General features: G+C 53.2%; 1 protein-coding gene across 13 annotated transcripts in view; it reads right to left on the reverse strand.

Moving 5' to 3' along the window:
• Positions 1,793 to 13,463, reverse strand: part of BCOR (BCL6 corepressor) — a 123,001-nt gene continuing 111,330 nt past the window's right edge. For all 13 annotated transcript variants that reach the window (XM_021079595.1, XM_021079599.1, XM_021079597.1 and 10 more), the window contains 7 exons: positions 12,634 to 12,959; positions 12,098 to 12,352; positions 6,782 to 6,948; positions 5,039 to 5,184; positions 4,540 to 4,617; positions 4,185 to 4,341; positions 1,793 to 2,958 (listed from right to left, as the gene is read on the reverse strand). In XM_021079595.1, coding sequence (XP_020935254.1) covers positions 2,667 to 2,958; positions 4,185 to 4,341; positions 4,540 to 4,617; positions 5,039 to 5,184; positions 6,782 to 6,948; positions 12,098 to 12,352; positions 12,634 to 12,959 — 1,421 coding nt within the window. In that variant the 3' untranslated portion in view covers positions 1,793 to 2,666. The remainder of the gene's footprint in view (positions 2,959 to 4,184; positions 4,342 to 4,539; positions 4,618 to 5,038; positions 5,185 to 6,781; positions 6,949 to 12,097; positions 12,353 to 12,633; positions 12,960 to 13,463) is intronic.

Below are 13,463 nucleotides of genomic sequence, written 5' to 3' on the forward strand. Positions count from 1 at the left end.
TCAGCACGTTGGGAGTCACGTGATGCCAGTCTCGTCCTCTATTGGTGAGCCTCATACCTTGTCCGTTCTCTGCTACAGGCTCGGGCTCAGCCATTGCTTCAAGCCACCCCAGGTTCTCCACAGTGGAGAATGGTATTTAGAAACCAAGAACTTGATGCTGGAGGTGTTCATGGCCACTGGGGTAGCAATGCTTTTTTGGCCCTTGTCAGAGTTTGGAAATCCACATTGTATTTCTTTAAATATTGAGTGGACAATTCAAAGTCAACATCACGAGTTTCCTTCTCCCTCTGTACATTCCATATCCATATCTCCCTTCTCACAGAGAGGTTCCCAACATTACCAATGTATTTATCACTTGCTCTCTCCTAGACTGCTTATAAAATACAATTTCAATACAAATATCACTACAAGAAATCTGCTAAGTAAAAGTTCATGCTATCTTTGCAGTTATTTTTGTCCTTAAAATACAGTCCACTAGGAACACACACTATGTGTACTATGTTTAAAATTTACGTGAATTCTTTTTTCTCTGTGCTGTAATGTTGTCACTGGGACACAAGGTTTCATTTGTTCCTGTTTGTATCCCAATTCAGGATTTGCCCTTACTCAACTATTTTTATTTTTGCTTTTTAAATATTTAAACCATTAGAAACTATAATAGAAGTTCCAGCTACGGTGTGATGGGATCAGCGGTGTCTCTTGCAGCTCCAGGACACAGGTTCGATCGCTGGCCTGGCACAGTGGATTAAAGGAGCATAGGTTGCGACTGCGGCTCAGATCTAATCCCTGGCCTGGGAACTGCACATGCCCAGGAGCCAAACACAAAACAAACAAACAAACCAAAAACCTATATATTAGGTGTGCACAGAGTTTTGACCTGTCCCTGACTCTCTGAGCTTTTGCCATCCATTGAGGACTGGCGTTTGCCATAATTTCTCTCTCTGCCAGTTTTCCCAGTTGACCAGGTCATCGCCAGATCTAATCTGCAGGAATTTACAAATTGCATGTGAAGAGACAGGATCATTTCAGGGCCCTCGTTTGTTTGTTTTTTTAAGATACACAATGATTTGACATTGCTTTTGGTTTATGATTCCGTAAATTCTAAAGTCAGATCGATATATTCTAAGAGCATTCAGAGATGTGAAGCTTTCATCCCTTTCCTTGGCTCCTCCAGATGCATCGAATGCTTGTCCTCCATGTTTCACCACCTAGGGTGGCTGATGTGGCTATAGCTGCCACAACCACATTGCAGCCAGGAGGGAAGACAGGACCGAGGGTGTGCCCTTGACCTTTAGAGACACCTTCAGAAGAACATTTCTGCTCTGCACCCTTAGTGAGCAGTATGAGTGAATCTGTACCTAGGAGGCCACTGCAGCCAGTATGATGTCACTTCTCTCCTCAGATCTTATCTCCTCTACACCCAGTGGGATACGGTCTCTACCTGTGTGCCCTCTGTCCCCACGGTGGGCGGGGAGGGGGGCTTCTACACCTGTGGCACCTGCTCTTCACCCCCAGGGAGTTGAGTTCCCCGACTTCTGGAATGTCCCAGGCCAAGGGCAGCTCATCACTATCCTGGGTGCATTGCAGGATAGGACTTCAAATCAGATTCTAACCGCCCTGAAATCCTCCCGTCTGCTTAGATTAACAGTGACCATAAATTGCCCTAAAAGTTATCTATAGGGGACTGACCATCAACACCACTTACATAAAACAAAACAAAAACAAAAACAAAAACAAAAAAAACCATTCGTGACCATAGTAATGTTTTAGGAATACATAGGACACGAGGTACTTCAATTGCCTCCTTTCCTCAACAGGTTTATTGCCTTTTAAGAAAATTTTTGTAAAATATAAATACAAAGGCAGAGAATTTACTTACAAAGTTAAAACACAGATTTCAAACATAAACACACAATTCAGAAAATTTTAGTTTTATGTACAATTTCAAGCAACCTCAACATATTATGTTAGTTTTCAATATTTTACAGGGTACAGAAAAAAATAGCTCAAAGTCTTCTTTAAATAAGAGCATAAAATGTTTAAACATATAAACAATCCGGTTTGATGCGTGAAAACTAATTTCACAGCTTTTAAATTAGGATATAAAAGTTTCATACAATTAGTTGTTGTGTGTGGATATGGTTTGAATTTATATTACATACTGCTGGATTATATCCAGTAGCATCTACCTGGCCCGAGCAGGTACTCTGTAAACAAAACATAAAGTTACGACATTGCCAAGTGCCTTCACCGAATTCACTCCCCCAAACCAACCACACGGTTCTGACCACACTCTATAAACAGTCGCGGCCTCTGTCATCAGAGCTTTGTACGAAATTAAGTCAAAGTGTGGAGCTCCTTTTCCTCATTTTTTTTTCCTTAAAAAAGAAAAGAAACAAATGTTCCGAGTAAAAACAAACATATCCCAAAGCATGTGTGCATTGAAAAGTAAAGAAACATTATAACAACTTCATAAAAACTGACTTAAAAGTTTAAAAAGAAAAAAACATGTTTCTAAGTCCTTCCGACTGGAGTCATTTCTCTTATATAAAGAAGAGATATTTTCATATGTAATAGTGTCCTTTCTTTACAGAAATAGTTGTATTATGACACATATGCACAGGGATTAACACTATGACACACTGTACACGGCGGGCCCGGCCAGCTCACCAGCAGTCCTGTGGGTTCATGTCGTTGGGCTGGATCCACTCCAGGGTTGAGCCCAGCAGAGTCTGAAGCTCGTTTGTGAACTCCACCAGGTCTAAGAGCTCCTTGCTTTCAGGGTTAAAGGCTTCCAGGTCTTTGGAGCAAGAGAATAAGAGGCTTGCTGACACTTGCCGGTAGAACTCGGCCTCCGCGATGGTGACAATCTCCATGTTTGGGAAATTGCAGCGGAATATGCGGGAGGACATTTTCAGTCTCTTTAGCACGTCTGAAAGCAACAGCCAGTTCCGAGGCCTGCACGAGAGAAGGGACAGCGGTTCGAGTTTCTGGCCAAGGTAAAAGTGCTTCTTCAACGCCCCACTACCCGTCTCCTGGTGCCAACAAGGGCCAGTTACTTCCGCTCTGATGGATCTATTTCCATTTCTAGCGGCGGCGACTCTGGACTCCTCTGGGCGCACTGAGCGTCCACCTAGTGAGGCTTCACCAATGTACTGTTTGTTTGTTTTGTCCTTTGAGGGCCGCACCCGCGGCCTGTGCAAGTCCCCAGGCTAAGGGTGCAACCAGAGCCGCCCCTGCCTACGCCACAGCCACACCGGATCCTTAACCCACCGAGCGACCCGGGATTGAACCCACGTCCTCATGGATGCTAGTCAGGTTCATTTCCGCTGAACCGCCACGGGAACTCCGAGGATCAGCCGATTTAGACAAAAGCGGGAGCCACCGTTCTGAACGAGGCGCCCCAGCGCCGCCCGGGGCTGATGGAATCGTGCCCGGGAAAGGCTTGCTCAACGCCACCCTGCCCAGGACCCACGCGGCGGGAGGTGTCGGCACTGCCGGCCCCCCCGCAGAACTTTCCTTTCCCTTCCCACACCTGCAGCCCCCCCTCAAGCCTCTGGGAGGAACGCTTTCGAGAAGCAAGGCCCTGTCCCCCTCGGCCCTGTCGCGCTTTACGACTTCTATGACTGACAGAACGTCACCGTGAAGGGGACACGTTCACAGCCTCGGAGCCTCGTTGAGCGCCCGGGTCAACACACAGCCCAACAGGGTCTCCTGTCCTGTTTACTCTGAAGGACTGGTCGCAGGGGCACAGGGGCCCGACCACGGGGCCGAGACTGGATCGAACCAAATCTGACGACACGCAAGATCCCAGGGGCCATAAAATGCTGTCCCCAATCTTACAGAGGGTGCATCAGTACCGGCCAGTGGACCTCACGGGCCCTGGAAGGACCCCTACGCGGCCCTTTGGGGCGGCCGCTGAGGAGGGACCCTTCTCTGACAGTTTAGTGACCCAGTGTGTAATTCCAGCCACTGACTTCGTCCTTTGGGCTCTGGGGGCCTGTTCTGACGAGGGCAGTCATACCGTGCCAGGTACCCCCACCTTTTCTAGAAAGGTGGGAGACTGGTGGACACCTGGTGAGGAATTCACTCCCCCGCCCCCTCACCTGCCAAAGGGACTTTCTAACCCCTGTCACCCCAAGAGCGGCTTGGCTGCTTCTCAACCACACCGCGACCCCGCTCACCCCTGAGCGACGGACACCTGGACGTTGTAACACGGTAAGAGGGGGCTCTCTGCGAACTCAAACTCGAACATGTCGCTGTAGGTCTCATCGTCTTCGTCCTGGTCCTCGGGGCCCGGGGGGTTTGCTAAAACATCGTATCCACTTTCATCATCTGGTTCTGACAGAGGCCAAACGAGAGAGAGGGCAAGGGTGAGCCGGAGCCAGCTTCCAGCTGTTCCCCCCAAAGGACCCCTGAAAAATCCCTTCCCCACGGGCCCCGCTTCCGGCGCCCTCACTGCCAGCCCTCGGCCCCACCAAGAGGAACGGTCTGTCACGCAGGCACGTCCCGCTGGACTGAAACAACGCTGCTGCTCACCACACACAGAGCTGCCGTAGAACTCCCAGGAGCCAGTGGGGTCATCGTCGTCGCGACCCTGCAGGTCATTTAAATAATCTGGAGCGAGGGCGAGAAACGAGAGAACACCTGCTGGTGAGAATCCAATGCTGGCGGAGCTCGGGAACATCAGGCACATCTCACGCTGGGGCTGGCATGTCACCTGCCCGACAAGGCCCTCTGCACGCATCTCCAAGGATGGGGCTAAAACCTACAGACGCGCTCACCCGCCCTCCCGAGGGACAGCCCCCCTCGCCGCCCTGGCCTGCGAGTCAAAAGCAAGCCTGGCAAGCCCAGAATTTTCCAGCCTCTCCTGCAAAACTAAAGTATGCATCTCCTTCCTTGAGAGACTAACTTCGCTGCTTTTCACAGGAGGTGTGACACCCGGGAGACCGGGGCCGGGGGCCAATTCTGGGGCTGCAGGTGTGTGACGCCGCCACCTAGGTGCCCGAATAAGACCGTTTCCTCGACTCCGTCGTACCTGTTAAGAACTTTTCCATGAGTTCGCTGTGGGTCATTTTCATGATGGTTCTACCTGAGTACGTAGCCAAAGTGGGGTCAGCACCATAGGAGAGGAGCAAACGGACAATTTCCAAGTGATCGTTCTCGACGGCGTCGTGGAGGGGCCTAGGAGAGGCACAGGGGTCAAACCTGTGTACACGATGCCTTGCCTCGCCAGACGGAGCGGCAAACCCGGGTGTGCACACGCCAAGCCTCGCAGGTGCCATAGTTCACCAGGGAGGTAGGTGCCTGTCGGTCACTGCCAGGCACTCTGACTGGCCAGTGATCAAGGGGTTAATCACTCTATTGGGGTTTTTTGGGCACGTTCCAGGGCCGCACTCACGGGATATGGAGGTTCCCAGGCTACGAGTCCAATCAGAGCTACAGCTGTCGGCCTACACCACAGCCACAGCCACAGCCGCATCGGATCTGAGCCGCGTCTGCGACCTACCCCACAGCTCACGGCAGCGCCGGATCCTGAACCCCACTGAGTGAGGCCAGGGATCCGACAGCAATCTCATGCTCCTAGTCAGATTCGTTGCGGCAACGGGAACTCCTAGTCACTCTATTGTGACTTCAACACTTTCTTTAGTTAATGCTTTTCAGGGCAGCTGAAGGGACTATCTCAGGTCTAGTTCTCAAATGCAACTTTTTTTTTTTTTCTTTTTTAGGGTCACACCTGCGGCATAGGGAATTTCCTAGGCCGGGGGTCGAATCGGAGCTGCAGCTGCCAGCCTACGCCACAGCTCACAGCGACGCCAGGTCCTTAACCCACTGAGCCACAACAGGAACTCCCTGCAAATCTACCTTAATCCAGGACCTAAGGAGGAACTCAAGCCAGGATGAAACCGTTTCCAATGAACTTTAAATAGTGACAGGCTGTAAGAAGGCAACTTAATCGGGGTGGGCGGGGGGGGGGGGAAATCCTAGCATCACATAAAAGTAACTGTCATAGCATGTTAAAAAAAAAAAAAAAAAAAGTGAGGTTCCTAAAAGAAACTAAGGGCCAAGTGGAACCTCTCCTGAAACTTGATCAATGATCAACCCTCTGGGGCAGAAGCAGTCACCGGGGCGAGTTCTCAGGAGGGTACAGAGTTCGCCTGTCTGTGTCCGCCAGGGTCGGGAACACTGCCCGCAGTCCCATCTGGAGAGAATGCCATTGGGAAACCATGAACCACCAAATATCTTTCAGTTTTGTTAGTTTTATGACTGTCAGGAAAGCCCTCGTGCCCCGCCGCCCTGTAGCATCCTCAGCACACAACCAGGAAGACACTGGGGCTGACTCAGACCTGGGCCTCTGGCCAATAAACTGAGGTCAAGGGCAGAGTGAAGGCCAGGCCTGGGGATGTGGGCGGACACGGTGGCTCCTACGGAGCCAGTGGCCATTGGCCCTGTCTGTACTCCTGGGACTTTCAACTCGTATAAACACTCTGTGATCTAACAGATGCTGGTGAAGAGTCCAGGGTCTTAAAAGGCAACACCCCTGATTATTCCTACAAGTTCAACCCTTTCGGGGACTCCTGTCCAGGAGAGTATTATAGAGTTTTAAAGGTCTACGTAAATTTGCCAGAAAGATCTGTTCAATTCCAGTCTAGAGGACTCTGCCATCAAGGGGCTGACCTGGCGTTCACTCCCCATCTTTCCTTCTGGGGCTTCCCATGCACTCTGAGAACCACCCCCTGTGCCCAGCAGGGCCAGGCCGAGGGCAAGACCCACCACTGACCTGGTTCCGTCCTGGGCACTGCAGTTGACATCAGCGCCATATTCAAGGAGGTGTCGGACTATGTTGAGCCATCCCCTAGCACAGGCCTCGTGCAGGGCACAGTAACCCGCGTTGTCGCGATGGTTCACATCACAAATCTTGTTCTCCAGGCAGTATAAGACCACCTCCTGTGGGGAGAGGGGAGGGGACGCCATCAGACCAGCACACAGTGACCCTTGAAAAGGCGACTTTTGCATAGCTCGGCAACGCCCACTTTCAAAGGCACATATCCTTGGATCCAAGAGCCCAAGTATGTGTGGCGCAGGCAGGAGGCGGGTGTCTTGGTGAGGGGCAAGGGTGTGTGTGAAGGGCTCGGTGATGTAGAGAGCGTCGTCTGGGGCTCCGCTGCCCCACCGGCCTGGCCCTCGGCAAGTTACCCTTGAACTTCTCGAAGCTTCCATGGGGTGGCGGAGAGCATGCATTCAGATAGTGACAAACGCCCTCAGCCCAGGGGCTGGTGTGGCCAGTACAGAGGAACTGCAGCCGCTAACATCTTAGATGACACATCGCTGAGTACAGAGCACTCACTGGATGAGTCTGCTCGGCAGTGAATGACGGCACAAGTTTAGATAAAAGTGCGGAAGACCGATGCTTAAAGAGATAGCAAATCGCCAGCCAACATTCCTTACCCCCCATCCCCCCAGTAAGAGCCCAAATCAGATCCTGGGCCTCAAAATGCTACTGTTTGCATGTTAGGTAGAGTTCAAGAGAAGCCCTTTCTTTCTTTCCTTCCTTTCTTTTTTGTTTTTTAGGGCCACACCCACGGCATACGGAGGTTCCCAGGCTAGGGGTCTAAATGGAGCTACAGCTGCCAGCCTACACCACAGCCACAGCAATGCCAGATCCGAGCCCGTGTCTGCGAACAACACCGCAGCTCATGGTCACGCCGGATCCTGAACCCACTGAGCTACGCCAAGGATCGAACTCTGCATCCTCAAGGATCCTAGTCAGGTTCGTTACCGCTGAGCCACAGTGGGAACTCCAGAAGCTCGCTCTATTCATATGCATCCTCAAGGAAGGACACAGATGCCTCAAATAACCCCATCCTCTATTTTGCCTCCCTCCCCCCCACTGAGGGTAGTAGAATCAATCGAATATTTTCATATTTGCTCAAGCGAATGCCAGGGATCTGCTACACCACCTACCGTGACCTACACGTTTCAAGAACCAAATAAAACAGTCGCCCTTCCCCCTCTCCCAGAAGGTATTCTGTGTCAACAGTCTGCATCAGAATCACTGTTATTCATCTTACTTCTTTGGCGTGTTAAAATATTAATATGAACGGTTCCCAGTAAGCAGAGCCATAATTTATTCAATGTTTTATTACCTTGATTAAGAAAGTTTTCAAACATAGAGAGCCATTTGCCATCAGAAGACATGTTATGCTGTTTCTCTCCGAGGCATGCCCAGCGGAGAGCTGTCAGGCTCTGCAGAGCCTGGGGGTGGCCCAACACATGGTCCACTTGGTGGTGGCGGGCGGGGGGGGTCACATAGGCTTCCTGTGACAATTTTTTTTTTTTGCTTTTTAGGGCCGTACCTGCGGCACATGGAAGTTCCCAGGCTAGGGGTCTAATCAGAGCTGTAGCCGCCGGCCTTCGCCAGAGCCACAGCAACGTGGGATCCAAGCCATGTCTGGGACCTACACCACAGCCCACGGCAATGCCGGATCCTTAACCCACTTTTCTATGAATTGAATAAATCATGTGCCTAGTTGGATTCATTTCCGCTGGGCCACAACAGGATCTCCACCTTGTGACAAGTCTTAAGGGTCATTCTAACCACCCCCTAGACATGAGATGGCTACTGGGAAACCTTTTATGCACTGTGGGGGAAATGCCCATCAAAGGTGACCATTCATTGGGGGCCGACTAGAACATTCTATTTGTTCACCCTATCAACTAATGCGGCATGCTGGTAAACCTGGCCATCAGTGCCCTGTTCCTTCAGGCCCCCGCGGCAGCGCCCTTCCAAAGCAAGAGGAGGAAGAGAGGAGGCACGTCCCCAATGCCTTTCTTCCTGCAGATCCTAACCTGCCAGAAAGCCCACAAGCCTCTGGGCTCCCAGGCCACCTGCCCTGCGCCCTGGTATCCAGGATACCGCATGAAGCTGCTGCTCTTTCAGCAGGCCCTCACGAGCCGGACTCGAGTGGACGCTGCCAGCTAATGAGTTGTGTGCCCCAGCCAGGGTGAGGCCCCGTCACGTGGCTCTGGGATCAGGTCTGAACGCCACCAACTGCTATGCACGGATCAATCGACCGAGGCCCCAGCGGCCCGCCTGGTGTCCTACCGAGCCAGCGTTTATTTGCTCTGACAATTCTGGCCTTCCCCTTCATCGCCACGAGGGCTGATTCGAGGGCACGGAGAAATGAAAGGCCGTCAAAGCTGACGGCTAAGTCAACTCGTCCTGGAAGATGGCAGCCTAGCCGTCCTACCTCAACCCGTGCTGTGACCGCTATTTACACAGTGAGGATGTCTTTTGTCCTCCCCCAGGAACCCAGGAAGTATCAGGAGGGCAAGGCAGTACTGTTTTCATGCGACACGTGGGGAGGCCCAGAGAGGTTAGACCCCCAAGTTCAATTAACACGAAGTACCAGACCTTGAACTCAGGTCGTTGGTCCCTGGTCAGCCGGGCAGATTCGAAAGGGCCAAGACGGCCCCAGCTAGAGGGATGGCATGCACCTGTGACGAGCACTCCTCAGGCCTTCTCTGCTGGGTCACGTGGGCTTAACTGCACCCTCCTAGCTGGGAGGGGGGGATGGCCTCCACACGGATGGCAACCGCTGTCACCAGCAGTTAGAAAGGTTACGGGACCGGGCAGGTCTGTCCACCTAACACATTTCTTGGTTTCTCTTCTCTGCTGGAGAGGGGAGTGATGGCAGGGTAGCCCGCCCGGTTCCCAAACAAAATCAAACTGTTGTTGCTGGATGACTCTCTGTCAAGCGGCTATAAGCCGAGTGCCATTAACCACAAAATATAACCATAAAGGCCATAAACCCGACATTGTTAATTAATTAAATGCCTCATTAACTTTTTAAAAAACATGATTTATTCAATTCATAGAAAATTTAACCATCCCACTACACGCACAAGCATGTGGTTGCACACGGGCGTTTTAGCGCGAGAAGCAGAAGCCTTTCTAACCCGGAGGGAAAGCTCTGGGGTCTCTGGCCACGCAAGTGATCTGAAGCCAGAGCGTTTCTCCCCCTCCAGAACCAGATGAACACGACCTAAAGCTCAGCCAGCCTTTCCGCTGCACATGGTGACTTTAGAGCTGAGCAGAAAATAACAGCGGTGAAGACCAAACTTCAGGAAAACCCTCCCAAACGGTGCGTTCAAGCCACACCTCTATTGGGTAAAGCAAACTGTCCTTCAATTTTAAAAGGTTTAAACTGCCACATCTCCCAACTGGGCCTTCATCCCAACATTTAAAACTCTGCCTGAGGAAATCCCAGCAAGTTGGGTTCCAAGTGGAAAGCGTTCATCTAGTAGTCAAAACGCCCAGCCTCAAAAACCCGTGATCAGTGCAATTTACAGACTGAAATTTACATTTGAAGGGGGAAAAAAAAAGTCTGCCTAAAAACATTCCCAGGTGGCCTCGAGAAGTATGGATCAAGTGGCCCTTGGTCCTGGCCTCAGATCCACCAAACCCGGAATGGAAACGTCCTTGGAGGACCAGCGAGGGTCTTCTTGAGGGCTCTGGTCCCAAAGGGAGACTGCTGGAAATGATGCCAAGTTCAAAGGTGGGGCTAGGAGCCCTGCTCTCCACAGCAGGTGCCAGCAGGCCGCCACCGCCCGCCCCCCCCCCCGCCCCGCCCACGCTCCTCTCATCTCCAGCGTTTGCTGGAAGCAGGGGTCTATTTTCTCAACCACAAGGCCTGGCGTGTGTGGGGGGGGGCGTGCACTTAGTGCCACGTGCAACATCTACCCCGTCCTCCCAGGTGCTGCTGCTCTCAGCTCTTGGGAAACCCGCTGGGTGTCCCTTGCATTTCATCTGCAAATAACTGCCCTGACTACCAGAAAGTTCTCTCTAGCTTATCGAAGAGATCTGAGATGTGTAGACGCAAACAACGGCTCGTTCGACCAACAACCGAAAACACTCCCCAAACGAAGCAAAGCCCTGGTCCTTCCAACTTCCCTCCCACGGTCATGCCTTGGGGGGGCAGGCTCAGGGCACAACGGCCCCGGGGGGGCCCCGGGGCATGGAGCTGGCTGGAGGTGTGGGAGCCAGGGCTTCAGGCCAGCATGAGTCCTGCCACCCGGGTGCTCGTCCACACCTCCACACTCAGCCTGCTGAGCCACATTTTACTGTCACCATTCAACTCCCAGAGGGCTGATGCCAGCATAAAAAAATGCCTTTGCCCTGTGGGCTATTACATCACAATTTCAACTGACAAGTGCGGTGGGGGAGCTGCACAGGGCAGAGGGAGTCATCTATCTCGCGGAGGTTTTGAACTGTAAAAGGGCAATTCCAATGCGAGCCGGTCTTGGTGGGGAGCGCGGTGGGGGAGGGGGAGGCTTTGGAGCCAGACTGCCGCGATCGCTACCTGCACCAATCTCAGTGGACCCCCCTGCGGCTCAGGCCCAGTTTCCTCCTCTGACAGTGGGCTAGTGCTGGTTACATGAAGAGGTTACAAGGGCGAAGGAGTTCCTGTGGATGTGGCGGGCTTAGAAAGATAGGGGCCATCTTTCTATCTGCATTGCTCTAGCAACACCGGCTATCCTCATCATCGGCCGTGCTGGGTCGGGATAGGGCGGTGGGGACCGCGAGTTCTGTCCAAAGCTGTCCCCCGCCCCCGCCATCAGCCCAGGGTCCCCTACCCACTCAGAAAGAGACTGCTCAGGTCTGCCCCACCCCCACCCTGCACAACTTCCCGCCAGGCCGCTGCCCCACAGGGGCCACACTTGGTGGCAAACAGCGCAGGCAACCCCCAGTGGAGCTAGCAGCTTCTCTCCCCCTTGCTAGTCGGAATCCAAATGGGCTCATTAAAAAATTCCCCCAGTCGCCAAGCCCTGGGTTAGGCCAGATTTTACATCGGAGACAGGAGAGGCAGACTGGAGGCTGCGGAAGCGGCCTACCTGCCTGAACGCCACCCGAACATCAGAGGCTGTTCTCTGCACACCGCGACTGAACAAGCCACGAAAGAGCTGGCAGTGCGAACGGGACGAAACGTCTTGCTGGAGCACCCGGCCCAGCCCCCCACGTGGAGGGGCCAGGCTTGGACACCCCCGCATCAAAGAGGGGGGATCCGGAATCCAGGGCAGCCACGAGGATGCTTACCTCGTAGCCCAGCCGGGCGGCCCGCTGCAGGAGGGTCTCGCCTGCGTTCTTATTGACAATGAGTCTCCGCGCTTCGGGTGGCATCGGGCGCGACTGGGTGGTCTCTGGAGGCGAGCTGGAGCATGGCAGCTGTGAGGACTGGGAAGCTGGGAGCAATTGCTGCAAACGGTCCACGGGCTTCTGGTCCTGCTTGGCTGGTGACAGGTCATAGTCTGAACTGGGCTCCGGCCGCTTTCGGAATCTCCGGACGGTCACCTATCATGAAGGCAGGAGGCGCACACGTTCCAGGCTGTCCTTCGGCCACCCGCCGCTCCCCCTGCTCTTTTAGGGGGGGGAGGGAGGGGTGGCATTTTTTTCTACTTGGAAACTTCCCCACCACCCAGGAGACAGGTCCCAGGACGGGGCAGTGACATTTAGGGGAGGAGTTCAGCAAAAGGAAAGCTTTGTCCCTAGAAGCGGAGAAGCAGGCAGGCGGGATATGCTGGCACAGGCTGGGGGGGGGGGGGGCGGGGGCGGGTGCCAGGGGCAAGAGGTACCTTGCCATCAGTATTCTCCACGTAGTAGTCCCCTGTCAGCGGCAAGCCCCGCCTGGGCTCCTGAGGGATCAAATGCTTGGTTTTGCACAGTCGCTTCCCGGATGGTTTCTCGCTGTTGTCGGTGTATTTCTGCAGCTGGGAGGTAGCCTGGCAATCCTCTTCTTCGTCCGTGCACAGCACATCTGTCTTCTGGCTTTCTTTAATTTTCTGCTGTTTGGCAGGCAGCCTCGAGGCTGGCGTGCAGCTTGGCTGAGTCTGCTTTTTGCCGCTTGCATTGGTGGATGAAAGGCTCTTCATGGGCGGAGAACCGGAGAACACAGGCAAGCCTAAATCGAGGGGGGCGGGGGGAGGCGGGGGGAGAAGAAGCAGGCGTTACACGGTTGTAGCCGGTGTGGAAAGAAAAGCCCATTGTTAGCACTGATCACTGGAGCGGCTTCAGTTTTTAAAGATATACCAATTATGTTTTCAAGGCATTAATATTTTAATTATCCTACATTCAAACGGCAAATAGGTTAACCCACGAAATGCCAAATGGCAAGTTGCTTCAAAGGGCCCGGACGAGAGGGAGGGGGGCAGAAGCCAGCCGTTCCTGCTCTCCCGCTCCCACCCATGAGGGGACCTGGGGCCCCGGGGACAGCCTGAGGCTGGAATGAGGGTGCTGGCAAGTCACCCAAGACTTCCCCTTCCTGCCCAGTCATAGGCTGGGTGCGGAGCAAGCCCAGGAAGTTGAGCTCCGTCTGCACTGTGCATTCCAGAAGGAAGTGCGGAGGCTGAAAAGGACCTCACGAGACAACTCCCCCTCCACTTGCCACAGCCCAAGCTACTCAGGC

Source organism: Sus scrofa, chromosome X, assembly GCF_000003025.6.
Source record: "Sus scrofa isolate TJ Tabasco breed Duroc chromosome X, Sscrofa11.1, whole genome shotgun sequence".
Classification (NCBI taxonomy): domain Eukaryota; kingdom Metazoa; phylum Chordata; class Mammalia; order Artiodactyla; family Suidae; genus Sus; species Sus scrofa.